This window comes from Anas platyrhynchos, chromosome Z (genome assembly GCF_047663525.1).
Source record: "Anas platyrhynchos isolate ZD024472 breed Pekin duck chromosome Z, IASCAAS_PekinDuck_T2T, whole genome shotgun sequence".
NCBI lineage: Eukaryota > Metazoa > Chordata > Aves > Anseriformes > Anatidae > Anas > Anas platyrhynchos.
Window position 1 is genome coordinate 3,109,100 of NC_092621.1, and position 22,548 is coordinate 3,131,647.

Below are 22,548 nucleotides of genomic sequence, written 5' to 3' on the forward strand. Positions count from 1 at the left end.
ACGATGTATTCCTTAGGGGTGCATGCCTGCTCTTCTGCATCACTGCGTAAACTCACGGTGCCTTACTGTGATAGTGGGCAGGAATGAAAGTAGCTGCAGAGGTGTCAGAGGAAGTGAATCAGACCCTATTCACCTCTCAGTAAGCCAATGAGCCATGGCTCAGGAGTGTCCACAGGCCTTTATGCATCATTTGTGGCACTCTTTGAATTCAGTCCTAAAACTGGGAATAATCTCACTTAGTTCTAGTTGTTAACCAAGCTTTTACTTCTAGTCTAAGATAGTCATTTACACACTTTCTGTAGTCAATGTGAAAGAGAAGCACACACACTGGCTAATTTGCCTATCCACCTTAAAAAGCAATGGAATTTTTGGAGATGCCTGTTTTTATCTGCTGGCTGCAGCAGGACTCTGGTTGAGCAGCTTTTCTAGAGGCCTTTTGTTGAGAGAGTTAACACTTACTCAAACAAATTCTGCATTTTATGGACCACACACATGTTCTGAGCAGGCCTATATCAAGAGCCTGTGCACATTTCCTCCAGAAGGAAATTTAGATTTATTTTTTTAATTCAGAAATAGCACAATATGTATCTTTAATTAGGTGTATATGTAATTAATGCTATCAAAAATCAGCATTAATTGGACTTCCTATATGCCACTTTTAATATAATGTGCTTTTTCTTCTCTTCGTATGATGTAACACCCAGACATTTTAGTTTCTGCTAACTGCAGTAAACAGAGCAAAGTCCCACTGGCAGAGCAGTGCCTGCACTCTGGAAGCAGGACGTGTAAGACAAGGACATTTGGATCATGAACTTTAGGAGCAAACTTCATTTTATGCAATTTTTTGTTGGAAGGCTATCCGATAATCTGGTTTATTATTTCCACTTATTTGAGCGAACAGACACTGTGTTACTATTCTGTGTTAAGAATTATCCATATAAATTAAGAATAGGGCTTGGAGTTATCCTTATTCTGTGTGTGGGATGTTCATTTGCTCCAGGGAAACCATTAAGGTAGCATTTGAAGAGGAGAAATGAGGAGATGCTTGAAAGCAGAGCTGGGGGCAGAATCTCTTATAAAAGCCTCTGAGGGTGGCTGGGTAACCCTAACCATTAACTGGATCTGAGGTGGAGGTTACCATTAGTGAATGACCTACGAAGTGATCGTAAGGGTATGCGGAGTATTAAATGATACAAAGCAGAGTAATATTAGGGATGTGACGTGGGGTTTTCAGTCTGCATAATACTTTAATCCCGAGACCGACTATCCTAAAACCATCAGTTGTGGTTAATCAGGAATGCTTACAGCACGGGTTGCAATGTCCAGTTCACTATTTTTTTTGGGGGGGAGAATCAAATTTTCCTCCCGAGTGCACTGCTTTCCCCTGTATTTGTGAAGGTAGGACTCGGTACATGATTTGGATCTTCCCCTGCCTGCAGGCCATATGAAAAATTGTGTTTGACTTATAAAGTGAGACTCACTTGCTGTAAGCTCTTTAGTTTTCCCTCTGGGTATTCGCTAGCCTGTAATAAGAAAATTAATTTTTAAGTGTTTTAAAATGTGTTTTCAATGCATTTTTAAGAGAGCTGGGCAGAGCTGAGTCATTGTTCCTAACCTAGCCCTGTGCTGGAGCCATTCCATCGGATGTGGGATTTTGCAGCCTGGCTGGTTTGCTCCCATTTGCAGGCACTTCTGACTTCCAGGTTATCCTCCAGCTTCTCTCACCTTCTCCTCAAGTTTTCCTTATGCAGGGGAGCAGGGATTGATCTGGGCTTCTAGTTTAAGCCCTCCTGGAGACAGGCAGGAGGGCAGGCAGTGGTACACACGCCGAGCAGCATGGTTTCATTATCACAGTCCTTACCACAGGAAAGCTACAGCTCTTTGCAGACTAACCTGTGTGGTGATGCTCAGCATCCATTCTGAATTAAACTAGCTCTTTTCTTGAGGCTGGCAGGAGCTGATGAAGTGTCAAGATAGGCAGAGTCCTTGCTTCTAAAGGGTTTATTCCTTTTCAGTTCACGGCTCTAGACTTAAAAAATAAAATTGACATCTTGTTAGTTTATTAGCCTTCTGAGAACCTGCTCTCTGAAACCCGTGGTTAGTATTTTGCCTGAACCTCACACTGTAAAACATACAACAATTTTTGTCCTTAAGAGTGACCTTTTAATGTCAGGAGCACAAAGCTAGCAATCAGATGCCATTAGCAGCCTTCTGCTGGATTAATGGCCAGCAAAATCTGGTGAAGGTGCCTGGAGCATTCGAGCCTGGCTGCTGTGATTCTGCACGTAATTGCCCGAGAGCAGCTACACAACACGCAGCAAAGCCTGGCTCAGCCGTGGCATCACGCTGTGCCTCCACATTCCTCCCCACCTGCGGTCTGCTGAAGGCAAGGGGCACACGGGGAGGTCGGTGCTGCTCCTGCATGGCTCTCAGGCTTTTCCTGTCCACTGCGTGGCACGTCTTTATCCTCCCACCTGCTTGATCAGACTGGTTTTGCTGGAAAACCAGCCTGTGCTGCGTGAAAACAGGGAGAGGCGTGTTGCGATGTTGTCCAGAGACTTCAGCAGGACATGCTTGAGAATGCCACAGGTCCCTTTTTTCAGGCCACCATTTTGCAAATGTTTTCAGCTGACAAAAGCCAGCACAGATACCAAAAGGACGAGTCCCTCCTCCTCACTCCCCCTTATCCCTCTTCCCTGATCTTGCCTAGCATCCCCCTCTCCTGTTTTCAGGAAACGTTTGCTTGTGTGCAGGATCTGCTCTGGGAAGCTGATCCATGTGAAAACTAACCTTTTAAATCATTATTATTTATTTCTGCTGGGTTTATTTTAAGCTGGATTACCTCTCTGATTCTCACCACACATCTGTGCAAATACTGATGCTCTCAAAGGGAAGGAGCAGTGCCACAGCACCGACAGGTAGCTGGGAGCAGGATAGGTTTGTTTTTTCTCTTGATTGTAGCTGCTTTGACCAGGTTGAAGTGCTTGTAATACTCCAGCTTCATGTTATCTTCAGACATTAAAGCCATTCTGTCCTGGCACATCACGAACACTTCCATAAAATAACCTAATCTGGAACAGCTAGCTGGAAACATATGAAAATGTGTTATTTTCTTAATTAGGACCTGCTAGACCAGATGCTGTACTTTCATTAAGCGGCTGTGCAGATGTAGGAGAGTTAAAAGAAAGCCAAACCCCTTCCTGTACCAAAGATGATATAATTTGGTCTCTTCCAGAGTCAGGGGATGCTGTGTTGCCTGGGGTAGTACGTGAACAGCAACACAGAGCACGGACCTGGCTGCGGCTGCAGAAGATGTGAGGGGAGGAGAAAAGGCCTTTGACAGCCTCCCTGGGCTGCAAGGCAGAGGTCAGAGAGGGGAAGGGAGCTGCTGTACTTTGGATGTTCGACTTGTCACAATTTGTTTAGTGAAAAAACAGAAACATTTCCCAAAGCTTCTTTGCTGGGCTCTGGGCACATCTGTTATATATTCAGAAGGGGAGCTAAAATAACACTGGGGAGAAAATTAACTCCCGAACGTCAGGCATGGGGAAGGAATGGTATCTGGTTTTGGCTCTCAGTTTTGAAGTGTAAGAGAGAATATTTCACCCCCTGGCACGTCCCAAAATTTCCCAGTAGCACCTTCAGGAGGTTATCGTGGATGCTCTGCAGATGGGGTCTGGATGTTTCTGGGAGTGCAGCAATACTCAGCTCAGTGCCAACGTAGCTCAGCATTCACACTAGTGGCATTTTCAGGGTGAAATGCAGATTTTTAGCAGTGACAGTATGGGTAGGACTAATGAAGATCCTAACTACCGTCCCTCTTACTTGTCATCAAGCATCCATGAGGCTGGATCCCAAGCAAAGTCAGGACATTTGGGGTCTAAGGTGCCAACAGAGCTTTTGACAAGGTCTGCAACAGGAATGGGAGTAGGGAAAACATGACAGCCCCCCCCGGAGCCAAGCAAAAACTTGAGCTCTGCACTAAAAAATGTCTCCTAAGGAACAAAATCTCTCTTCTGTGCTTGCTGCCAATTCCACTTGATTAATCAGGTGTTTTCCTCCACTCCATTCGTAACAGCATATTTTCCCATAATTGATTTTAATCTTGCTGCAGATGATTCATTGCCTGCAAGATCGCAAGATTCATTGCCTGCTCCAAAAAGTTGGAACGTTTTGCCTATAGAAACTAGTAAAATTATTGTTGGAAAGCCATAAATACCTTTTTCAGGCATCAGCCCTACAAAGTTATTTGTTTTAAAAGTAATCACTGTGTGTGTTCCCTCCTGAAAAAAAAATAAATGGGGGTGGTGGTGGTGCTGGGCAGATTTTGCTGCTGTGGAGCTGATTGAAGTTGTCCTGCTGAAGTCCATTAGATGGATTCAAACCAGGGGGCATTTCTGTGCAATAAACCTGTTTCCCTTGGCTCCCCCACCTCTGGAGAGACAGCTGCAGCAGTAAGTCTTACTCTGGGGAAAACACATTTTATAACAGCTTCCCATCCCCCAGACAGATGGGATCAGGCTGAGGCAGCTGCAGTCCAGGTCCCGTAGGAAATGGTACAAAAAAGTGCAATTAAAATAATTAGTTAATGCCTTTTTTATCCGGCTTGATCACAAATGGGGGAGAAAAAAAAAAAAAAAAAAAAAGCTTGAAATAACTATTCTACATATCAGTCCAATCTGATACTGGATGCTTCCCAGCACTGCTCTGAGCTGTCTCTAGGGCTTCAGAAGAGCTTGCAAGTGCTCGGTTGGTTTCTGCATTAAGGATCTCTAGTACCAGTGGTGAGGGGAGCAGCTTGAAGCTTCTTTGCAGGTTAAAATGTCACTGAGCAAACAACAGCAACAAAAAAGTGAGTCTGAATTAATAATACTGTGATTCAGATTCTGCTTCCTGCCTCGAAAATCAAGATTGCCCCCATTCATTTCAGCACGTACTGGTTCTGATGAAGCAGTAACGCAGAATTTGCCTGATGATTCAACTTTATGGGGGTTGTACGAATGGAAGACACCAGGCCAAATACGTCTCTGGCACAACTCAGAGAGATCTGGCATTTACCCAGTCATTAGCTGCTTGTTGTTCAAGGGTTTCTCTGCTAACCTTCAGATGGTGCGGCAAGCAAAGATTTCTTTTGTAGGCATTTTAATTCCTGTCCCTGAAGCATCCGTAGCAAATAAAGCAGCGTACCAGGAGCTGTAGCCCCAGAAAGCTGCATTTGTTATTCCCACAGCAGGCTGGTATTCAGTTTGCAGCCAGAGACTGAAATATAACCTAAAACCAGGGCAGGTTCTCTTAACAATCACTGATTTCACTCTCAGATTTCATCCCGGCGTCAAATTATGCGAACAGGAGTATTCTTTCATTTCACGTCCCTGCTGCTGTTCCCTGCCATCCCTGTGGGGGAACCTGGAGGTCAGGCGTCTTACCAAAGGGCACAAACATAAGGGGGTGTTGAATAATCCATGCCTCAAGTCACGCGAGGTGTTCCTATCCCCCATCCTCCTAGCAGATGATGAAGAATCGCCTACCTGGGGTGGTTTGGGGTGGCCTGGACAGCGATTCTGGGGTGTTAGAGTGCAATCTGTGAAGCTGTACGATGCTCCTGGCCTTTGCACGGGCCATCAGAGGAGGTTTTGAATCTCAGTAAACACCTTGTGTTGTGGCAGAGACTGCATGCTGTGTGACTGGGCATTTCCTTTGACTAGTTTGATGTTTCTTCATTTTTGCTGCTTTTTAAATTCGTTCAGTTCTAGGACAAATCCTATTTTAAAGCATCTGCTTTTCTTTCCATTACCATGCTATCTGGTAATGCAATTCCCCTCCTCTCCTCACCCCAGACCGTTTTTGGATGTTATGGGAGGGGAGGGAATATCACAGCTCCCAGATTTGCTTCATTTTCCTTTTGACTGTGAGAGGAGGGGTAGCAAAGGGGAGCACTAGTCATGTGGACAGGACGCCAGCAGCAAAGCTGGCACGTGTTGTTTGATTCGCATGAAAGTATGTTTTATTAATTTGCTGGTGATCATCTTCAGGAGCTATGGGAGAGAAAAAAAAAAACAACAAGAACGTTTACTTGAAATCTTGGTGAAATTGTGTAGCAAACATCAGCTTCTGCGATGGTTTTACTGGATTTAATGTAGGGGCTTTCAGTGGGTTAAATATTAAGTGGGAAATATGCATAGCTCGCTTCCTAATCTTGTTTATTTAGCTTTAACTGCAGTTTGTTTTCATGCTGTTTTCATGCTTGGCCCTCTCACCAACTTGTAGGCATCCACCCAGATCCTGCAGTACCTACACAGATACCTGCGACTGAGCTGGCCATCCCAAGCTCCCTTTATGCTGAGGACAGACAAAGGTATTTTTAGGATGTGGTTCATTTGCCATAGCTTAGGAATTTACTTTAGGATGAAAAGACCTGCTAGACTCCATGGAGTGCATCGACTAAATTCCATCTAAGGGGGTTTAGGTAGGCTGCAGGCACATAAATGTACAGTGGGAGCACGGTGCATCTGTGTTTAGTGCTATTAATACCTGCATTTCGTGGTTGCTACTATAGCAGGGGCCCCATGTGATACTTCTCTGTCTTAACTACATGATTTTGGGGTATGTAAAGCAGTTCAGGAGGGCAGCACCTAGGGAACAGAATCCAGTGCCCAGTCAGGTGGATCCTGCTCTTGCAATCCTCAGTGACAAAGCCATGTATTAAAAGGCAGAAAGGTATTTTTGCCATATGCCTTAAGTGGAAAGCATCATGTATTTGACCTTGTTACTCTTGCAATAACACTGCAAGGCAGGATTATTATAACCCCAACGTAATAACCCCACAAATGCAGGAAGAGATGCTGAGAAGAGCAAAGATGCTCATCTGCATAGCTTATGGAGTGTAAGGTGAGGGGAATAGGCACTAGATGACCCCACCGTGCCACACATAGGTTGCCGTTCGAGTGCTGAAAGCAGCCACGCTTGCACAGAAGTGCTGCTTTGCCTTCCCAGGCCAGCCTGGAGATCTCAGCACGGCAGCACAGCTCTGCCTGAAGTCACGAAGGAAGCCTGGTGGAACACAGAGAAGAGCACAAACCTCCTCCTCGTTAACAAGTGGTAGCTGGGGCTGTTGTCCCCCCTGGGACGAGGATAAGGATGGCTTGGCTTGTCGCCTGCTGGGACGAAATGTAGGGGTTTACATCAGGAAAGAACTGGGTAGTTCTGCAAAAATAGCATGCTAGGGAATCGTTGATGATTTTTAATTGCATCTTTTAATATTAATAACTTGTTAAAATGAATGGGGTATGAAACGCTTGGAGATGATGTTTGGAGTCAGCTTGGATGGGTCTCATTGAACTGGAGTGTGTAACTTTTCACAGGAATATGCAAGTTCTAGCGCACAGACCTGCCGTGATGGGAGAGTGGGGATGGCAAGGAAGGGCTACACACTTGAAATGAAGTTAATGGCTTTCCTGCATGCATTAGGGAGGAGTTATATCCTGGTTCCAGGCAGCAGCTGGTGAATTTAAGCACGTATTTAGCATTCAGAGTCAAGCTCTGCTCTCTGTAGGGCCAGTCAGAGCTGGCAGAGATTTACTGGGTGTGTGGCCCAGAGCAAGGTATGTATCCTTGGCAAGTTGGTGACCATCTAAACTAAGCTCATGTGCTCCAGCACAGTGGTTTTTTTTTTTTTATGAAAGCACTTATTTCTGCAGTTTCAGTAAGTTCATCTGCTCCATCAGCTGGAAGGAGCAATGCTGCAGAAGGAGGCATGTCCGAAAGGAGGGAGCTGCTGTGTGTAGAGATCTGAACCACAGCTTCCCTCATTTCCAAGCCAAACCTGTGTGAGGTGAGGGGACAGCACCTGAACACAAGCTGTTAGATGTTGAAGGCTGTGCCATTATTCCCTGCTGCCCTGCAAGGCCTTAGCTCTCTACTGCTTTGTATTTGGTAGGGTGCATTTTTCCAGCTGGGAAAAGGGAATGGAGAAAGGCTCATCAGTGCAGTGTATGGGAGGGATGGCTCCGGGCCTGAAGGGTGAGAAGCAAGAAACAGGAGCTCACAGACAGTAGGAAACTAGAGTGGTAAATTAAAAAGGGATAAGGGATAATAGTCATATACCCTTTTCACCTTTCTTTTCATTTTGTTGTTGAACCTCAGAGCGTAAGTTCAGTCAGTTTATAATGACAGCATGCAGCTGTATAACATAAATGCTTCATAACCTCTTTGTCTTTGCCACAGGAAAAAAAACAACAAGTGAGTAAGATTTCACATGACTATTTTCCAGTTTTAAAGCAGGTATTTTGTTATTTCAATAGAGGTGAACTCATAGCATTGTTCTTGTTTGCCAGCTACTGTCGTAGACTGTGGGGACCCACAAATGGTAGTTTTTATTTTTATTATCTCACCAGGGAAGTCTTTCCTCATAAATTAGTCTGCTTTTGAACCCATGATCCTTTCCACATAAATCTGGCATGCTGGTTCATCTTCTTACGTGCTGCACAGATTTGCAAAAGAGAAATACTGATTTGGCCGTTCCTGTGTCATCCACATCTGTGAAATGGGAATCAGTATAGCGTCACAAAACAACAATCCAAAATACAGATATAATGCCTAAAATTATTAAAAATAATAATAAAAAAGGCAACTAGATGATGCAGAATACCTTCACCAGTGACTTTTATCTGTTTAATATCACAACATACTGAACCATAATTTAAATTTAGATGCACTGAAGAATATGCTTATAGACTCAGCCCAAACAAACATGTTTTGCCATGCTTGAATCCGAGCTGTATCTTCATTCTTTACCCAGGGCCAAAGCCTTAGTCACTCACTGCCGCTAGCTATTTTGTTGCTGCTGTTTGCTCATGCGGATCTTATTTATTGTCATTTAACGGAAACGAAAAATGCAGCTCAGAAAATACGCACCGAGAGTAATTTGTTCCCAGCAAGACCTTTTTAGCTACGCAGTAACATGAAAGCATCAAAGTACCAGGAGAACTTCTCAAAACTAAACTGCCCTGATGCTAAAATAAGCTTTAATTGATTGAGAATTGCACTGAGCCTGACAATCTGTACCATTTATTATTATTTTTTCTTTCAAGCTTCAGATTCGTGTGATTTGAAGTGACTGGATTACAGTTCCCACACACCTTCCTGCCCACGCTGCAGGAAAAAAAAAAACACCCACAAACCTCTTAGCTCCAGAGGAGCTGCTGGATACACCTGGAGGAAAACAAAAAAGCAGATTGAAAGCGAAGTTTAAATAAAGATGATGGCAATGTTCAGCGAAAACACCCCTTTTCTGGCTAAATGCCATGCTGTGCTTCCCTCTCCTCAGGGGAGAGCTCTCCTGGGGTGTCTCTCCTTGCCAAAGGGATTTCTTGAATGCCTGCTTGTAAGGCACTGGACCCCATCGGCCAGATGCTGTCATAACTCTTTGCATTGGGAGTAATAATGGATTGTGGATAAACTACCACTCTGTCTTCCCTCTTTTAGGTTTCTAAAGAAAAAACAAGACCGAGTTGCTGTTGTCTTGGTTATTTAAATCAATAACCTGTTGCAGGCTGTCTAGAAAAAGGTCAGCACTGCCAGCAAAGGCTGCTGATAAATGTGCACAACTTTCTGGCCCGTGGAAAGGGGTCTGTACTGACTGTCAGAGCTGGGGAGGAAGCACTGGAAGCAGGAGGAACAGAGCACGTGTTAATGGGGTCAGTTATGGGGTTTCTTCTTGGCAGTATGTTGTGGGGGATGCAAGCCTGGTCAGACATTAATTAGTCATAGCTGGTGATAATTACAACAGTGTATTAGCTGAGCCCATGGTGCATCTGGGTGTGCAAACAGGGGAGAAAGGTGTGGATCACTGCCTTCAGCCTGGGGATGGTTTTGGATCACTACCTTCAGCCTGGGGATGTTTTTGGACTTGCTTCAGTGTAATGGGGCTCATGGGTAGCTGCAGTTTCCCTGGGGACTGTGCTGTGTTCAAGCAAGGATAACCCCTAGTCCCATCTCCCTGCAAGTCCTTATCTGAATTGTAGCTCTGGACCATTCACTGCAGCCAAGATCTTTGGTCTAGGGTCTGGGTCTGCAGAGCTGTGCTATCAGCCACTGCTTCCAAACCTCAGTTCCTGCTCTCTGCCAAACGGAGCTCATAAATCCCTCCCTCACCTTGCTTTCTTCCCTGCAGAAATTATAAATTCTTATGGCAAGGGCTGACTCTGCTAATGCCCAGCCACAGCACCTAGCACAGTCCTGCTCCAGGAGTGGTCTCCAAGCATGACATAGGAATTCATTACAGATCACAGCTCCAAAGGAAGGAATTTGGAAGGGTTGCCAGCTTTATTAATAGTCATCCTGTAACCACATGCACATAAGACTGGACACTACAGAGCTAACTAGCTGGATCCACACTGTCACAAGAGGGGCAGAAGGATGTGTCTAGTCACAGTGCTGCAGGAGTGGAGATGACTTTCTTGACAGGTGGTTGTCCAGCTTTCCAATGAGCACTTCCAGAGTGCCAGAAGAACAAAATAAAACAGATTTCAGGAAGAGAGGATATTTTTGAAGACTACAGAGGCCAGGCATATATATATATAATGTATATATATATTTTTGAATTTATATTGTGGACTGAATTACATAAGATTCAAGATTGACTCAAAAATTCACACAGTGTCTGAAAACATCCCAGCTTTGCCTGGACTAGTAGCTCAGGTAATCAGGTAGACTATCCAAGACAACACCTGTTGCATACAGCATGTGGTTATTAATGTAATCCGTGCTGTAGAAGGGCATCGTGAAGACTGGTATAAAAGGTCAGTGCCTGGCCCACTTGAAAGTTCTTGGGATTGAAGCTGATGGTTAAATCAAGAGGTATACGCGTTATTTCATTGAATGCAAAATCAATGTGGAACTGGGGTAAAAAGGCAAAGGTAACTTTTCTGTAGACTAAATCAGTTTCTATAGTAGGTGTCTTCTACATCTTGGTTATAAGCGTACAGTGTAAACTTTTTGCAGGACTTAATTGGCTTATTATGCAGAGCAATCTTTACTTTTTTTCTGTTTACCCCTGTTCTGATTAGTGCAATTTACTACGATTGCAAAACATATGCCAAAATCAGAGCCATAATGTTTCTGTGGCATTTTTTCTGTCACGTTTAGTTCTGTGAGTTAAATCTAACTTTGTATGCCACATTTTAGTTATTTTTTTTAAATATCTCAAATTAACAATTTTATTTTTGCTGTAAAATTGTGTTCTTAGAATAGTGGAAGAAATATAAATTGGGTTTGTCACCGTTAGATGATGTGTGATCCTTATTCTGACCATAGGAAACATTTGTTCATTGCTTAACAGCTAGAATATTTTCTGGAAAAAGTAATCTCAAAACTTTCAGCTGCCATTACACTTGTAACATGAGTGCCGCTGACTCCAGCACTTTTATAGGCTTTCACTGGAAAGTTTTATGCTTGTTTTTTATGACCTAAGTGGGAGTTATGACTTGTTTGGCATAGAGTAAGTGTCACCCATAGAAACCCCCCAGCCCCTGTATGGCTCTGGCAACCCCTCAGTCCTGATGATTTGATGCTAAATCCAAGGCTCCCATGTGGTGCTCCGAAATTGAGCTGATGCTTTTAACAGATGATTCCCATAAAAGCAATTTGATTCTGTTTCTTTTTTCCCTGCAATGAAACCGAACTTCCATCATTCTGAGTGATTTGTGAGGTTCTTGTGAGCATACGCAGGATCATAAAACTCAAGTGACACTGCCTGTATTTTCTAGAAATCTGGAAACGCCACTGGGAGAGCAAGGCTTCGCCTAGCATCAAGCTCTGCTTAATTTTGCACTTTGATACACATTTTGGCAATCCCTGCTATATAAGCAACTATTAATAGTGAATGTGCAGAACAATAGCTGTGGTGTTAGAGCTTCCTACTAGCAAGAAGACCTCATTCCTTTTCCAACCAAGATATTGTACTCATGGAGATGATTTCTCCACCAGTACCCATGAGAGCCATAGTTGGAGGGAAACTGTATGATGAAGTAATGGGTATCCAGTGTACAGACCATATGTTATCCTCAGGACGTGTCCTCCAATCCAGGCAGCTCCACAGGTGGCTCTGGTGCCAGCAAAGCCCTTGTTATCCCCTTGGGCCTTTGCCTAGCTCTGGAGGAAATAAACATTTACAGTTTAGCTGAATCCTTTCAGCTTCCTTTAATATCCCAGTTTAGACATCCTGATTAATGGTAGTAACGGGGACTAAACATTGTGTTAAGCACTAGATTATGCTAATGAATTCATGTTTGATATCTGCAAAAGAATTAATATTGATAAGCATATGTTTATGAGTTTCATGTTCAGCAAAACCTTCCAGGCAGATACCTATGTGCCAGTGCTTTGCAAATTCAGGGATCTAGCAGCTGACACAAGCATTGTAGAAACTGTAAGTAGACTAGATTTATTTTTTTTGTTTAGGGAAAAAAGAGGATACTAAATGAGATGTAAAAAATGTTCTAATAGAGCCTTATGCAGCTCCTAATACACTGCTGTGTGAAGTTCTTTAATGTTTACAGCAGTCATGAAGAAGAGTGAAGAGTGGCTGAGCAGGCAGGAAGAGAAAAATTCCTGAAGGGGAATGTGAAGCATGTTCTGCTTTACGCCGAGCTTGTATGATCCTGTGAGTTTAATATACTCAGTTATGTGTACCATGATTTAAACAACCGACAAGACAGATCCTGCTATCCAAGACATGAAATGCCCTTGCTTTCAGCTGAAACGAGAGTGCATAATCAGTCAAACTCTGATTGAAATGACAGGTTCAGTGAAAGATACTTATGGAAATTCCCAGCCAGACCTGCCTATCAGTGGTGAATTTCTCTGTTTCATTTGCATTACAAAATAAACTGCAGTTCAGAAATAAGGACTGCATATTGTCCTTTCTGCAGAGAAGTGTTTGTCACCTGCGTGGGAGAAGTAGAGTCTGATGCCTACCAGGTACTGTCCTTTTGCTAATGTAGCTTTCCTTGCGTGGAGCTCAGTGGTTAGCCAAGATTTCTTTGTCTTTGCTATTCAATTTTAACTTCTTAAAAAAAAAAATAAATTAAAAAATCAGTTCTGCTTCATGTGGACAGAGCAAACAATGAGCTCCCAGTGGAAGGTATCAGTGTCTGGAGCGTGTTCATGTTTGTGTTACAGGGCTCGGGGTCTTGCTGCTCAGGCTGGAGGAGCTTCTTGTGATGGATTATCTCTGATGGTATTTAGCAGGCAGCTCACATACAACAAACAAAGGCCAGCAGCGTTTAAGACAGATGTCTTCCAGCAGCTTAATACACAGAGATAGGGCTACGAGCAGTTCCATTTTGCCGCTTTCGTTTTCAGCCTCTGAAGTCCATACTTCAACAAATTATATAGGAATATCCTTCTTGAGCTTGTCCATATCATGCAGCTTATTTCTCTGTCATCATCTCATGAGAGGTATTTTTGAGTAGCCAGTACTTGCTAAGCGATACCCCATTCCCTGGTGATGGAAGAGATGTTATTTACTGTGTGGTGTTAATTACTGGCTCTGGCATGATGCTGAGTGCAGCGTGGTGTGATGTGGCCCCCCTGTACGTTACCTGTAGTGGCACTGCAGTTACATCGTGCGTGGCAGAGGCTGTGCCTGTGTGACCAGCAGATGGGCTGCACACAGCACCCAATGCCTAGTTGTGCCCAGCAAATCCGTGTTTGCAACATGACTTACTGTGAAATCCATTTTCCGAGGCCCCTCTCACATTCTCGAGGGGCTCTTTTTCTGCCCATTGTTTGCTTAAGTGCAGAGTGTAAAAGCATTAAAAAAAAATATATGGTTCTCTTTGACTTGCTGCAAAGGGCTGATGCTCTTCAGGAGGCCCTTAGCTGACAAGTCAAACTCTCAAAAGGCCCCTGGGAGCAGGTGCTGGCACCACTGCTCATTCAGCCCTTCTGCACGCACTGTGTGGCTGGTTTCACTCCCAACAAATAGCGCAGGCAACCTCGAGTGTCCTTTGAAAATTTGTCAATAGACATCCTATTTCTTTCTGCTTGCACAGAGCTGCTCTGCTTCCAGCTCTGCAATGTAATTGTAGTACTGGGCTGAAGGCAGCAAACAGATTTCTTCTACATGTGACATCAGGAATGGTACCTGTGCGAGATTTGGCACAGAAAGCCCTCTCCATTTATGTATCTCTACGCTTTGCTTATTGCCTTGGGGATGCAGCTGTCCTGCACATAAGCATCTATATCATATCGCGTCTTCTGGCCAGCTCTGATACAGCAGAGAAGGATGAGAAGATGCAGCAAACCAAAGAGTGACTGACAGTACGTGGTGATTTGGGTCTGTTAATGCAGCTCAAGCTGATTTTTAGTCCAGGACAAGCAATAGCTGCCAGACCCATGAGTTTGGCTCACTATCTTGAGAACAAATCACTTTGAATGGAGGGGAATAGAGTTTTTCACCAAAACCTAGATGATTATTACAATCTGCAAAACTGGCATCACACCCACAGAGGGGCAGAAGTGGCCAAATTCTGCTCTGTGGTACTTTGGTGTTCTGGTCCTGGAACAACTGAGATACGTTTCTCAGCAAGGATTTTCAAAGCTATCAATGAAAATCCAACAAATCAAAACATTAAGTACCTTTTCCTACACATGTGCCTTTCCTGGCCTCACTTTTCATCTTCCTCATGCAAATCTGCCTGTATAGTATCTGTTGGGGTCTCAGACTGGGACTTCTGATAGCCACACTGCTTTTTGTTACTGTGGAGAAAGGGGGTATGTGATGTAAGGGGTGCGGTTCATATACAGAAACGTTGTAGTATTATATGAGGCTACACAAATTGTTTAAAGCTGGTGAATTTGATGAGAGGGAATCAAACTGCTGCTGCTATTTAATTTGCAGTCCACTAGTATGCGTGTTATTGCCAGTACAATGTGTTATTCCCAGTACAGTGGAAGCCAGTGCATCCACGTCAGTTATATTTCTGTGCAGAATATTGTGTTTCTTCTGACCTCAAACCATGCAAAGGTGGAAAAGTATTTCCAAGGAAAGTATTACACTGTCCTTGCCTCCTTCCTCTGCTTTTCCTGCTGCATCCATCCCTGGCCACTGGTGCTGGGCTGGATAATCCTTGACCCGATCCAGGCTGACCACAGTTGTTATATGCACAGGTGGTAGCTGAAGCCTCTAGCAGGGCTCACAATGCAGGTGTGGGAGCTTTGAAAAGGGCTGAAGGGGGTACGGGAGGCTGGATTTCTGCACCTTCTCCACAAATTCCAGGGAGTCCAAAGGGCTGGAGCTCCCCTGGGGGTTCCTGCCTGCAGAAGGTCAGGGTGACCAGGTCCTACCTAAAATGCTCTTGTAACTGCCTTAGGTCCTGCTGAGGACTAGCCCTGGCTTCAGGAATTGGGCTGACCAGGTTGCACAAAGTTATCTTTGGTCCTTTGTCCCATGCAGCACCAAGTGCAGCTGAGACAAAGTCTGCAAAGGGCCCCTGCTTGCTGCTCGCACAGCCGGGCTGCTGGCGCACCTGAACATTTTGCAAACGCTGATTTAAGCTGTTGGAAAAATTATTCCAATTAAAATCTTCCTGTTGCCTTAGACAAGGAATTTTTTTCCTTGTTTTGTTGTCAGAATCCTTATCCCCATCTGTTACTGGGGCAAAACAAGCTCCTAGCCCTGACATCTCATTCATGGATAAAGCTTGCATTGTAACTTACTTTAAAAAGCTGAAGGCTGGGGACGGCAGCAAAACTGCCCTTGATTTCCCTGGGAGCAGAATCGAGCCTCTCCTGACACCGGGGAGATTTTAGAGGATCTGTGATGGTCGTGGCCAAGGTCTTGTTGCTTTGTCCTTTTAAAAGAGAACGGTTCCTGGTGGAGGAACAATCAGAATATTTGTCTCTTTAAATGAATGGCTCTCAGAGCCTGCACCGAGAGGCAGTCTCCCTCTCTGCGGCTGTGAGGCTACTCAGAGCCTCCAATAAATCAGCATGCAGGAGCTGAGAGCTCTGTCCTTGAAGAGATGCACAGTGACCTTGCTTACGCTTACTCTGGAGGAATAACCAGGGGAAACATAGGAGCCCAGAGAGCGAGCGGTGTCCAACCGAAGGCATCGCATTCTGCATGCAAATGCTCCGGTACCAAAGGCAGGGTACGGACAGCACGCTGCTTCTCAAAATGCAGCTTTCCTGCTAGCCTGACCAGATTGCTGCTGTTGTTTCTTTTTTTGCAGGAGATTGAATGAAATCCTCACGATCATTACATGCTTGTTCAATAATAGCACACCCCAGTCACGTCTCCTCGCAAGCACATTTCGTTGGAATCGCTGAGCAGAAGCAAAGAGGAGCTGACGACTATGTGTTTCCAACGCGGGTTGCCGGCGCCCTGTGTTTGCCATTGGCTGCAGTTTTCTGGTTTATTTGCAGCTTCCCCCATCTGGAATATGAAAATGGGATTGAAGTAGATAATTGCTAGCAGCGGGTTTTCGAGAGAGGCTTAGAGGGAGCAGAATGCCTCTCGCACAGCACAGCCTGCCTGCGCTGGAAGAGCTCTGAGAGATGATTTTAGATGTTCCCCACGTCTGAATCTCCTGGAAACTTTGCCGTGGAAGCGAGCCATTGCGCACAATCCTGGAGCTCACATCCAAAAGGGGCAAGGAAGGGGCAGCAGGGCCGAACAATGGGATACCTTGTCCTTGGATTGCTCAGAGAAAAGCCAGCAAACGTTCCCCTCGGCTTCCCAGCAAAAAGGGCGTGAAGGGGACAATGAACTGAATTTTTCCCAGCGGAGCTTCAGTGGCCTCTCAGAAGGATGGGATACACTGACCCTTCGTCAAGCAGGGATTTGCTGGGAAACAGAACTTTGTTCTTCATTTTCATCTGCGCCTTTGCCGTGGTCACCTTGCTGCAGCAGATCCTCTACGGGAGAAACTATCTCAAAAGGTAAGGGGGGTGGGAAGGAATGGGAAAAGTTCTCTGATGGGACTGGAGGGAGGCAGAGATCGAGCCTCAGCATTACACCGGTTCAAACCACTTCCTCGTGTTGCACTGACAATATTAAAAGGTTGTCAGTCTGGGAGAGTGCATCTCTGTAATGTTTGTAATGTCTAATAGATTATTAATAACGGGTAATGGTGGGCAGGTAGGCATATAATGACTTGTGTGTTTCTTAAACTGTGGTTTAATCCTCAGCTATTATTAAAATCCAGGTCTTACTTTACTTAAGCTAGACTGACTTGTATCACCTGAGTATCTGCCCCAATCAGACCCTGCCATATAGGCTTTTCACCGTACGTAAATTCAAGCTGAAATGCCTTGAGAGGCTGAATTCAGGCGGCATGGTCATTGGCTAAACTTTAGTGTCATTAGAAACAAACATGATGCAGTTCCCAAAATCAATACTAGCAATCCTAGTGTTCCAGATATCAGAGAGAGCACTTTATTTTTGCACTGCTGTATTCTCACAAATTTACTGCTGAGACTGCTTTGTTGTAGAGCACATCAGCCTTTGATCTGCAAGTGGTCCTGCTCTTATTACGGCAAGCACCAGTGGGGATCTACGAGTATTTAACCTTGACCCACACAGAGTTTATTTTACTGAAATCTAGTTTGAAGAGTTGTGGCTTGTATGATTTTATTTAAAGCCTGTTTCTCTTACAGGCTTGGAGGTAAGTGGGTTTCAGTAGTGTAGGCAGCTGCTGTGGAATTTTTTAGTGGAATTTAGCTGAAATTTGCCAAAAGAGATCAATGGTTTGGTTCTTGCCAGGTTTGCAACTCATGTAGTTGTTTGCCTTGTGCCAAGAGCAAGCAAAATACTGACAAATCAGCAAATGTTCCTCACTGAGGGGTGGGATAGCAAGCATGACATTAATATGTATAGACAGGAGTGTTGTAGATTAGCCAGGAGCAATTTGTGTGCCCTGTGAAGCCTTGGCTGAGGGACTGTGGTTTTGGGCACCTCACTGCCAGAAAAATGCGGCTCAGTTAGAAGGAACCAAAGGAAAGCAGCAGGTGTAGAAAGCATGGCAAATAACTGGGCTTGTTTGCCTTGGGGAAAATTGAGGGGAGACATGGTAACTGTCTTGAAATACCCAGTTTCTGCGAAGATGAAGGTAATGAACAAATCTCTCTGACGACTCCTGAGATGACAAGAAGTGATGAGCTTAAGTTGCAGCAGGAAAGATTTGTGTTTAACCATGAGGGAAAGCTTTTAAAGATTTAAAGCATAAGGCTAGCTAAAAAAGCATGAAATCTCCATCTTCGGGGTCTTCTGGGACCCATTAGGTAGACTAGGGTAGTACTGAGCTGCCTTGCCGAGAGGATGACTCGATGGCCAACTGAGGTCTCATCTCACCTTCCTTTCTTAGTTTTTCCCGTTTGTCCTAGAGGCCTTGCAGCCAGTACTTTCTTTTCTGTGTGTAAATGGATAAGAGCACTGAAAAATAAATCGCAAGTATTGATTGAAATGAAAAACAGCCAAGTAAAATTAAAATGGTGAGAAGATACAACTAAAACCCTTCCACTGAGTGATCTCTGTGGCCAGTCCCCTGCCTGCCTCATACCCTGGGAGCCTCTGCTGTTGTCAGAGGCAGGCAGGGAATGGAAAAAAAGGTGATGTCCAGTTCCCAGATGTGCTAGGAAAAAGTTTGGTTTCCAGCACTGCCATCCATGGGGCTCGAGGAGGGAGGTGTGCCTACATTTTGTCTCTTTGACTGAAAAACACTGTTTATTTAATTTTTTTCATTTCGGCTTGTAACGATTTGCCATTTTTCCTTCTTTTTTATTGCATGGAAGTCTCAAAGAGGGTTTCCCTCTTGGTGCAGGGAGAAAGCACTGATCTTCCTTTCTGCTGGGAAGTGGTAGTTCCCATCTGTCACAGAAATAAGAACGCAGGATATGGCGGTGTCAGCCTGCCAGTTATTAACAAAATAAAAGTCATTTACCTGCCAGCCTACATCGTCACCTTAATATCATCATGAGGGCACTTCTTCACTCTTTCCTTCCCTGAAGAGCACTGCAGTGCCTGATCCCAGGTTGGTTTTCTGCTGGCTTTAACCTTTGCTGGGTCTCTCCTTCCACAAACCTCCTGGTGTTCAGTGCCCTGCTAGAAGCTGATGCCGGCTGCAAGGCTCCCTGGACGCGTTGTAGCATGCACCCACAGGGACCACGGTGGAGCTGGTGGTTTTGGAGAGCCTCCTTGCAGAGGGGAAGAGGGATATTTATATTTTCGGTGCCGCTTGCCAAGCAGGAGCTTGGGGATGCTGCCTAAACCTAAAGCCATTCACTTGCTAGGGTTCAACGGCAATAACAGGCCTCCGGGCCTCTTCCCAAGGCAGTGGGAAGAAATTCGGTAGTATATTTAGAGAAACCTGAAAATTGCCCTGAAATAATATTCCAGTAAATGTACGGTGCTTTTAAGCCTAAATAGAGCACAGGGCTGGCTCGTTTCTCTCCAAGAAGATTGGGGAAATGGCTCGAGGCCAGCGAGGCCTGAAGCAAGCAGCTGAAACCAGCAGCTCGGGCACAGCACAGGGGAATGCAGAGATGGGACTGGTCCCAGAAAGTGGTGTGGGCATTTTTGTGGAAGAGAGATGGAAAGGAGCAAGGAATCAGCTGGTTTTATTGCCAAAACCCCCCCAAAGCTCCCCGTGGAGGCTGGTGGTCCTGCATCCACCTGTGGCCTGGCTGTAGAGATGACAGGCTTGCAGACAGGAGGGGAAGCTCCAGGACAGAAACTCTGGTCAGAGGAATTCGAGAAGGGGTCCACCCTCCAGTCAGGTCCTCTCCTTCTCTTTAATGAGCTATTAATGAGCTCCTGGTGTCACCGGGCAAAGGGGAGAACACAGAGCAGATTTCTAGGTACTCACACATTTTTCACCCATCGTATAATGTTCTCCGCTCCTTTGCCTGCTGTTTTATAATGTGCTACCGGAAAGCTGAATCCTGCCCCTTTTTCTCCCCTTTTTCCTTTTGTCTTTTCTTCCTCTTTTCCATCCTTTAGCAGACTTAAACTCCAGGCTGGAGAATGACTTTGGGAGCTCCGGTCTCTGTAGGTCCTGATCCCGAGTAAAAAGGACGATGAAATGAGATATAATTAAGAGACTTTAATACGGATCTCTGGGGTAATTATTTTTTATTTTAGGATTAATATGATTATTAAAAATCCGCTGCATTGATGATGTTAAAGTAGGTTAAATGCCATGGACTTCTGCTTAAATCCAGAGCTGCTCCTTGCTTTTGTATTGACTCATCTTTCCAGTGCGCAGCTTTCAGATGAATTTGCCTTTGAATCAGATGCTCAGCTGAGGGATGGCCTTTTTTTTTTTTTGGTGAGCTCTTGTTTGGCCAGCTGGGAATAATCCTGGATTACATCAGGAAACTGCCACTGCTGTAAAAACTGTTGAAATGGTCCCTGTCCTCATCTTCCAACCTGTTGTGTGGAAGAAATCAATAGGACTGTCCTTGCTTGCTTTGGCAAGGGAAAAATACCAGACTAATGCTTTGTTATATGCCTATTTTCAGCTGGCAGAGTTCAAATATTGTTTTTCTAACAGCCTGACTTCCTCCCAGAGTGAGAGTCAGCTGAAGAGGTGAATTTAAAAACACTTTTGAGCCAAGAAGAACACATTTTCAAAGCTATTGAAGACTTAAACAAAGATTACCCTCAGGTCTGTCAGAGGGGGCACGTACAAAACCTCAAACACCAACTCAGCAAGAAAGAGCAAACCTTCCTGTGCAGGCAGACGGCATTATTTGAGACCGTCCTGAGACCGTGTATCCCAGGTTAATGCTCTTCTTGTTGCAGGGTATTCCTGAGAGTGTCTCAAGGTCTTATGGAGAGTGGGGGGCTGGCATCCCCATCTTGCCTAACTAACCTTGCAAGGACAGGGAGCTGAACCAGCCCCCTGGGAGGCTGGAGGTGGCAATGAGATGAAGCAGGGAGCTGATAGATTAACTCAGCTGCCTCCACAGCCATTACTGCTGGTTGTCCCATTCCATTACGTATTGTTGCTGGTGGTTGCTTTACATAATGCTCCTATCTCCCCACATCAGTTAAAATTAGAGAGCTTGCAAGTACCTGGGATGTGATTTAAGCAAAAATCTGCAGACACTTACAGCTCTGTTGAAGGCTGCAACAGAGGCTTTTGTTGTGAAAAGTGTCCCAAAGCCAAAATTCTACCTTCAGCTACCTTCAGGTAGCTTTAAGGGTTTTTATATATTTTTTTTCGGAGTCATAATTTTCATTTGCTTTGAAAGGAAAGCATCAGGTGGCTAAGGTTTTAGTACCAGAGCATGGAGGTTATTTCTTCTCCCAGACTGCCTGGCAGAGCTCCTTAATGCAGAAAACAAGCAGGGGTTGAATCCCTGCTCCCTGTAGATTTGCTTTATTTCCAGCACCTCCACTGCGTTGTGGTTTACACCAGCCGGCAGCTAAGCACCACACAGCCATTCACTCACCCTTCCCCCTCCCTCTCTGGGATGGGGGAGAGAAATGGGAAAGTGAAGCCTGTGGGTTGAGATAAAGACAGTTTATTAAAACAGGAAAATAATAATAACAATAATAATAATAACAAAAATAATAATAACAATAATGACGATACAGTACTACTACTACTAATGTGTACAAACGAGTGATGCACAATGCAATTGCTCACCACCCGCTGACCGATGCCCAGCCTAACCCCAAGCAGCCACCCCCCACCCCAGCTAGCCACCCCTATATATCGTTCAGCATGACCCCAGATGGGATGGAATACCCCTTTGGGCAGTTGGGGTCAGCTGTCCTGGGTCTGTCCCCTCCCAGCTCCTGCTGCATCCCCAGCCTGCCTGCTGGCAGGACAGAGCAAGAAGCTGAGATGTCCTTGGCTTGGTGTAAGCACTGCTCTGCAACAATTAAAGCATCGGGGTGTTATCAGCACTCTTCTCATCCTAAGCCAAAAAACAGCACCCTACCAGCTACTAGGAGGAAAATTAACTCTGTCCAAAATGAAACCAGGACACACTGTTAACATGAGAAAAGCCAGAAGAGCTCATCCCTGACTTGCCATTCCTTGTCTGTTTCCTGGATGACGGTAATTTAAGGTAATGCAGGTCAGTTATTCCTATATTTTACATGTGCAAATTGCATTAACCTGAATGTGTCATTCTGCACTGTGTCACACTCATCCTTGCTGAGCTCCAGCCGTGGGTGCTGTGAGTCTCTGCAGGCTGCCCTGCAGACATTTAGTCCCTGGTCCAGTTCCCCATGAGCCCACCCCACACAGCAGTGGTTGGTTTGCATAGGGTTGGGATCGCACTGGGCTGTAGGAGCTCTGCAGAAGCTTCGTGCCCTGCAGAGGTGCATCGTAGCTGTCCCATGTACCAGCCAAGAGGTTACTATTACCCTCACTGGTGAACAAAGGTGATTAAATCCTAATTCTGATCCATGTGATACCCAGCAGCAGCTTGTGTCTGTCAGGGATCTAGGCTTATTTTTGTCTTTTTTTTTTTGTCTTTTTTTTTTTTTTATATATTTGGTTAATATCAAGACTGACTCTGCTTTCTGTT

At 44.8% G+C, this 22,548-nt stretch overlaps 1 protein-coding gene across 5 annotated transcripts in view; it reads left to right on the forward strand.

Annotated features, from left to right (window-relative positions):
* ST8SIA5 (ST8 alpha-N-acetyl-neuraminide alpha-2,8-sialyltransferase 5) overlaps positions 1 to 22,548 on the forward strand; it is a 76,294-nt gene that overhangs the window by 15,681 nt on the left and 38,065 nt on the right. For 4 of the 5 annotated variants that reach the window (XM_027446982.3, XM_072031577.1, XM_027446983.3 and 1 more), the window contains one exon: positions 16,236 to 16,944. In XM_027446982.3, the coding sequence (XP_027302783.1) occupies positions 16,814 to 16,944 (131 nt within the window). In that variant the 5' untranslated portion in view covers positions 16,236 to 16,813. Of the gene's footprint in view, positions 1 to 6,267; positions 6,356 to 16,235; positions 16,945 to 22,548 lie in introns of all 5 variants that reach the window. The other variant, XM_038171452.2, reaches the window with a different exon arrangement.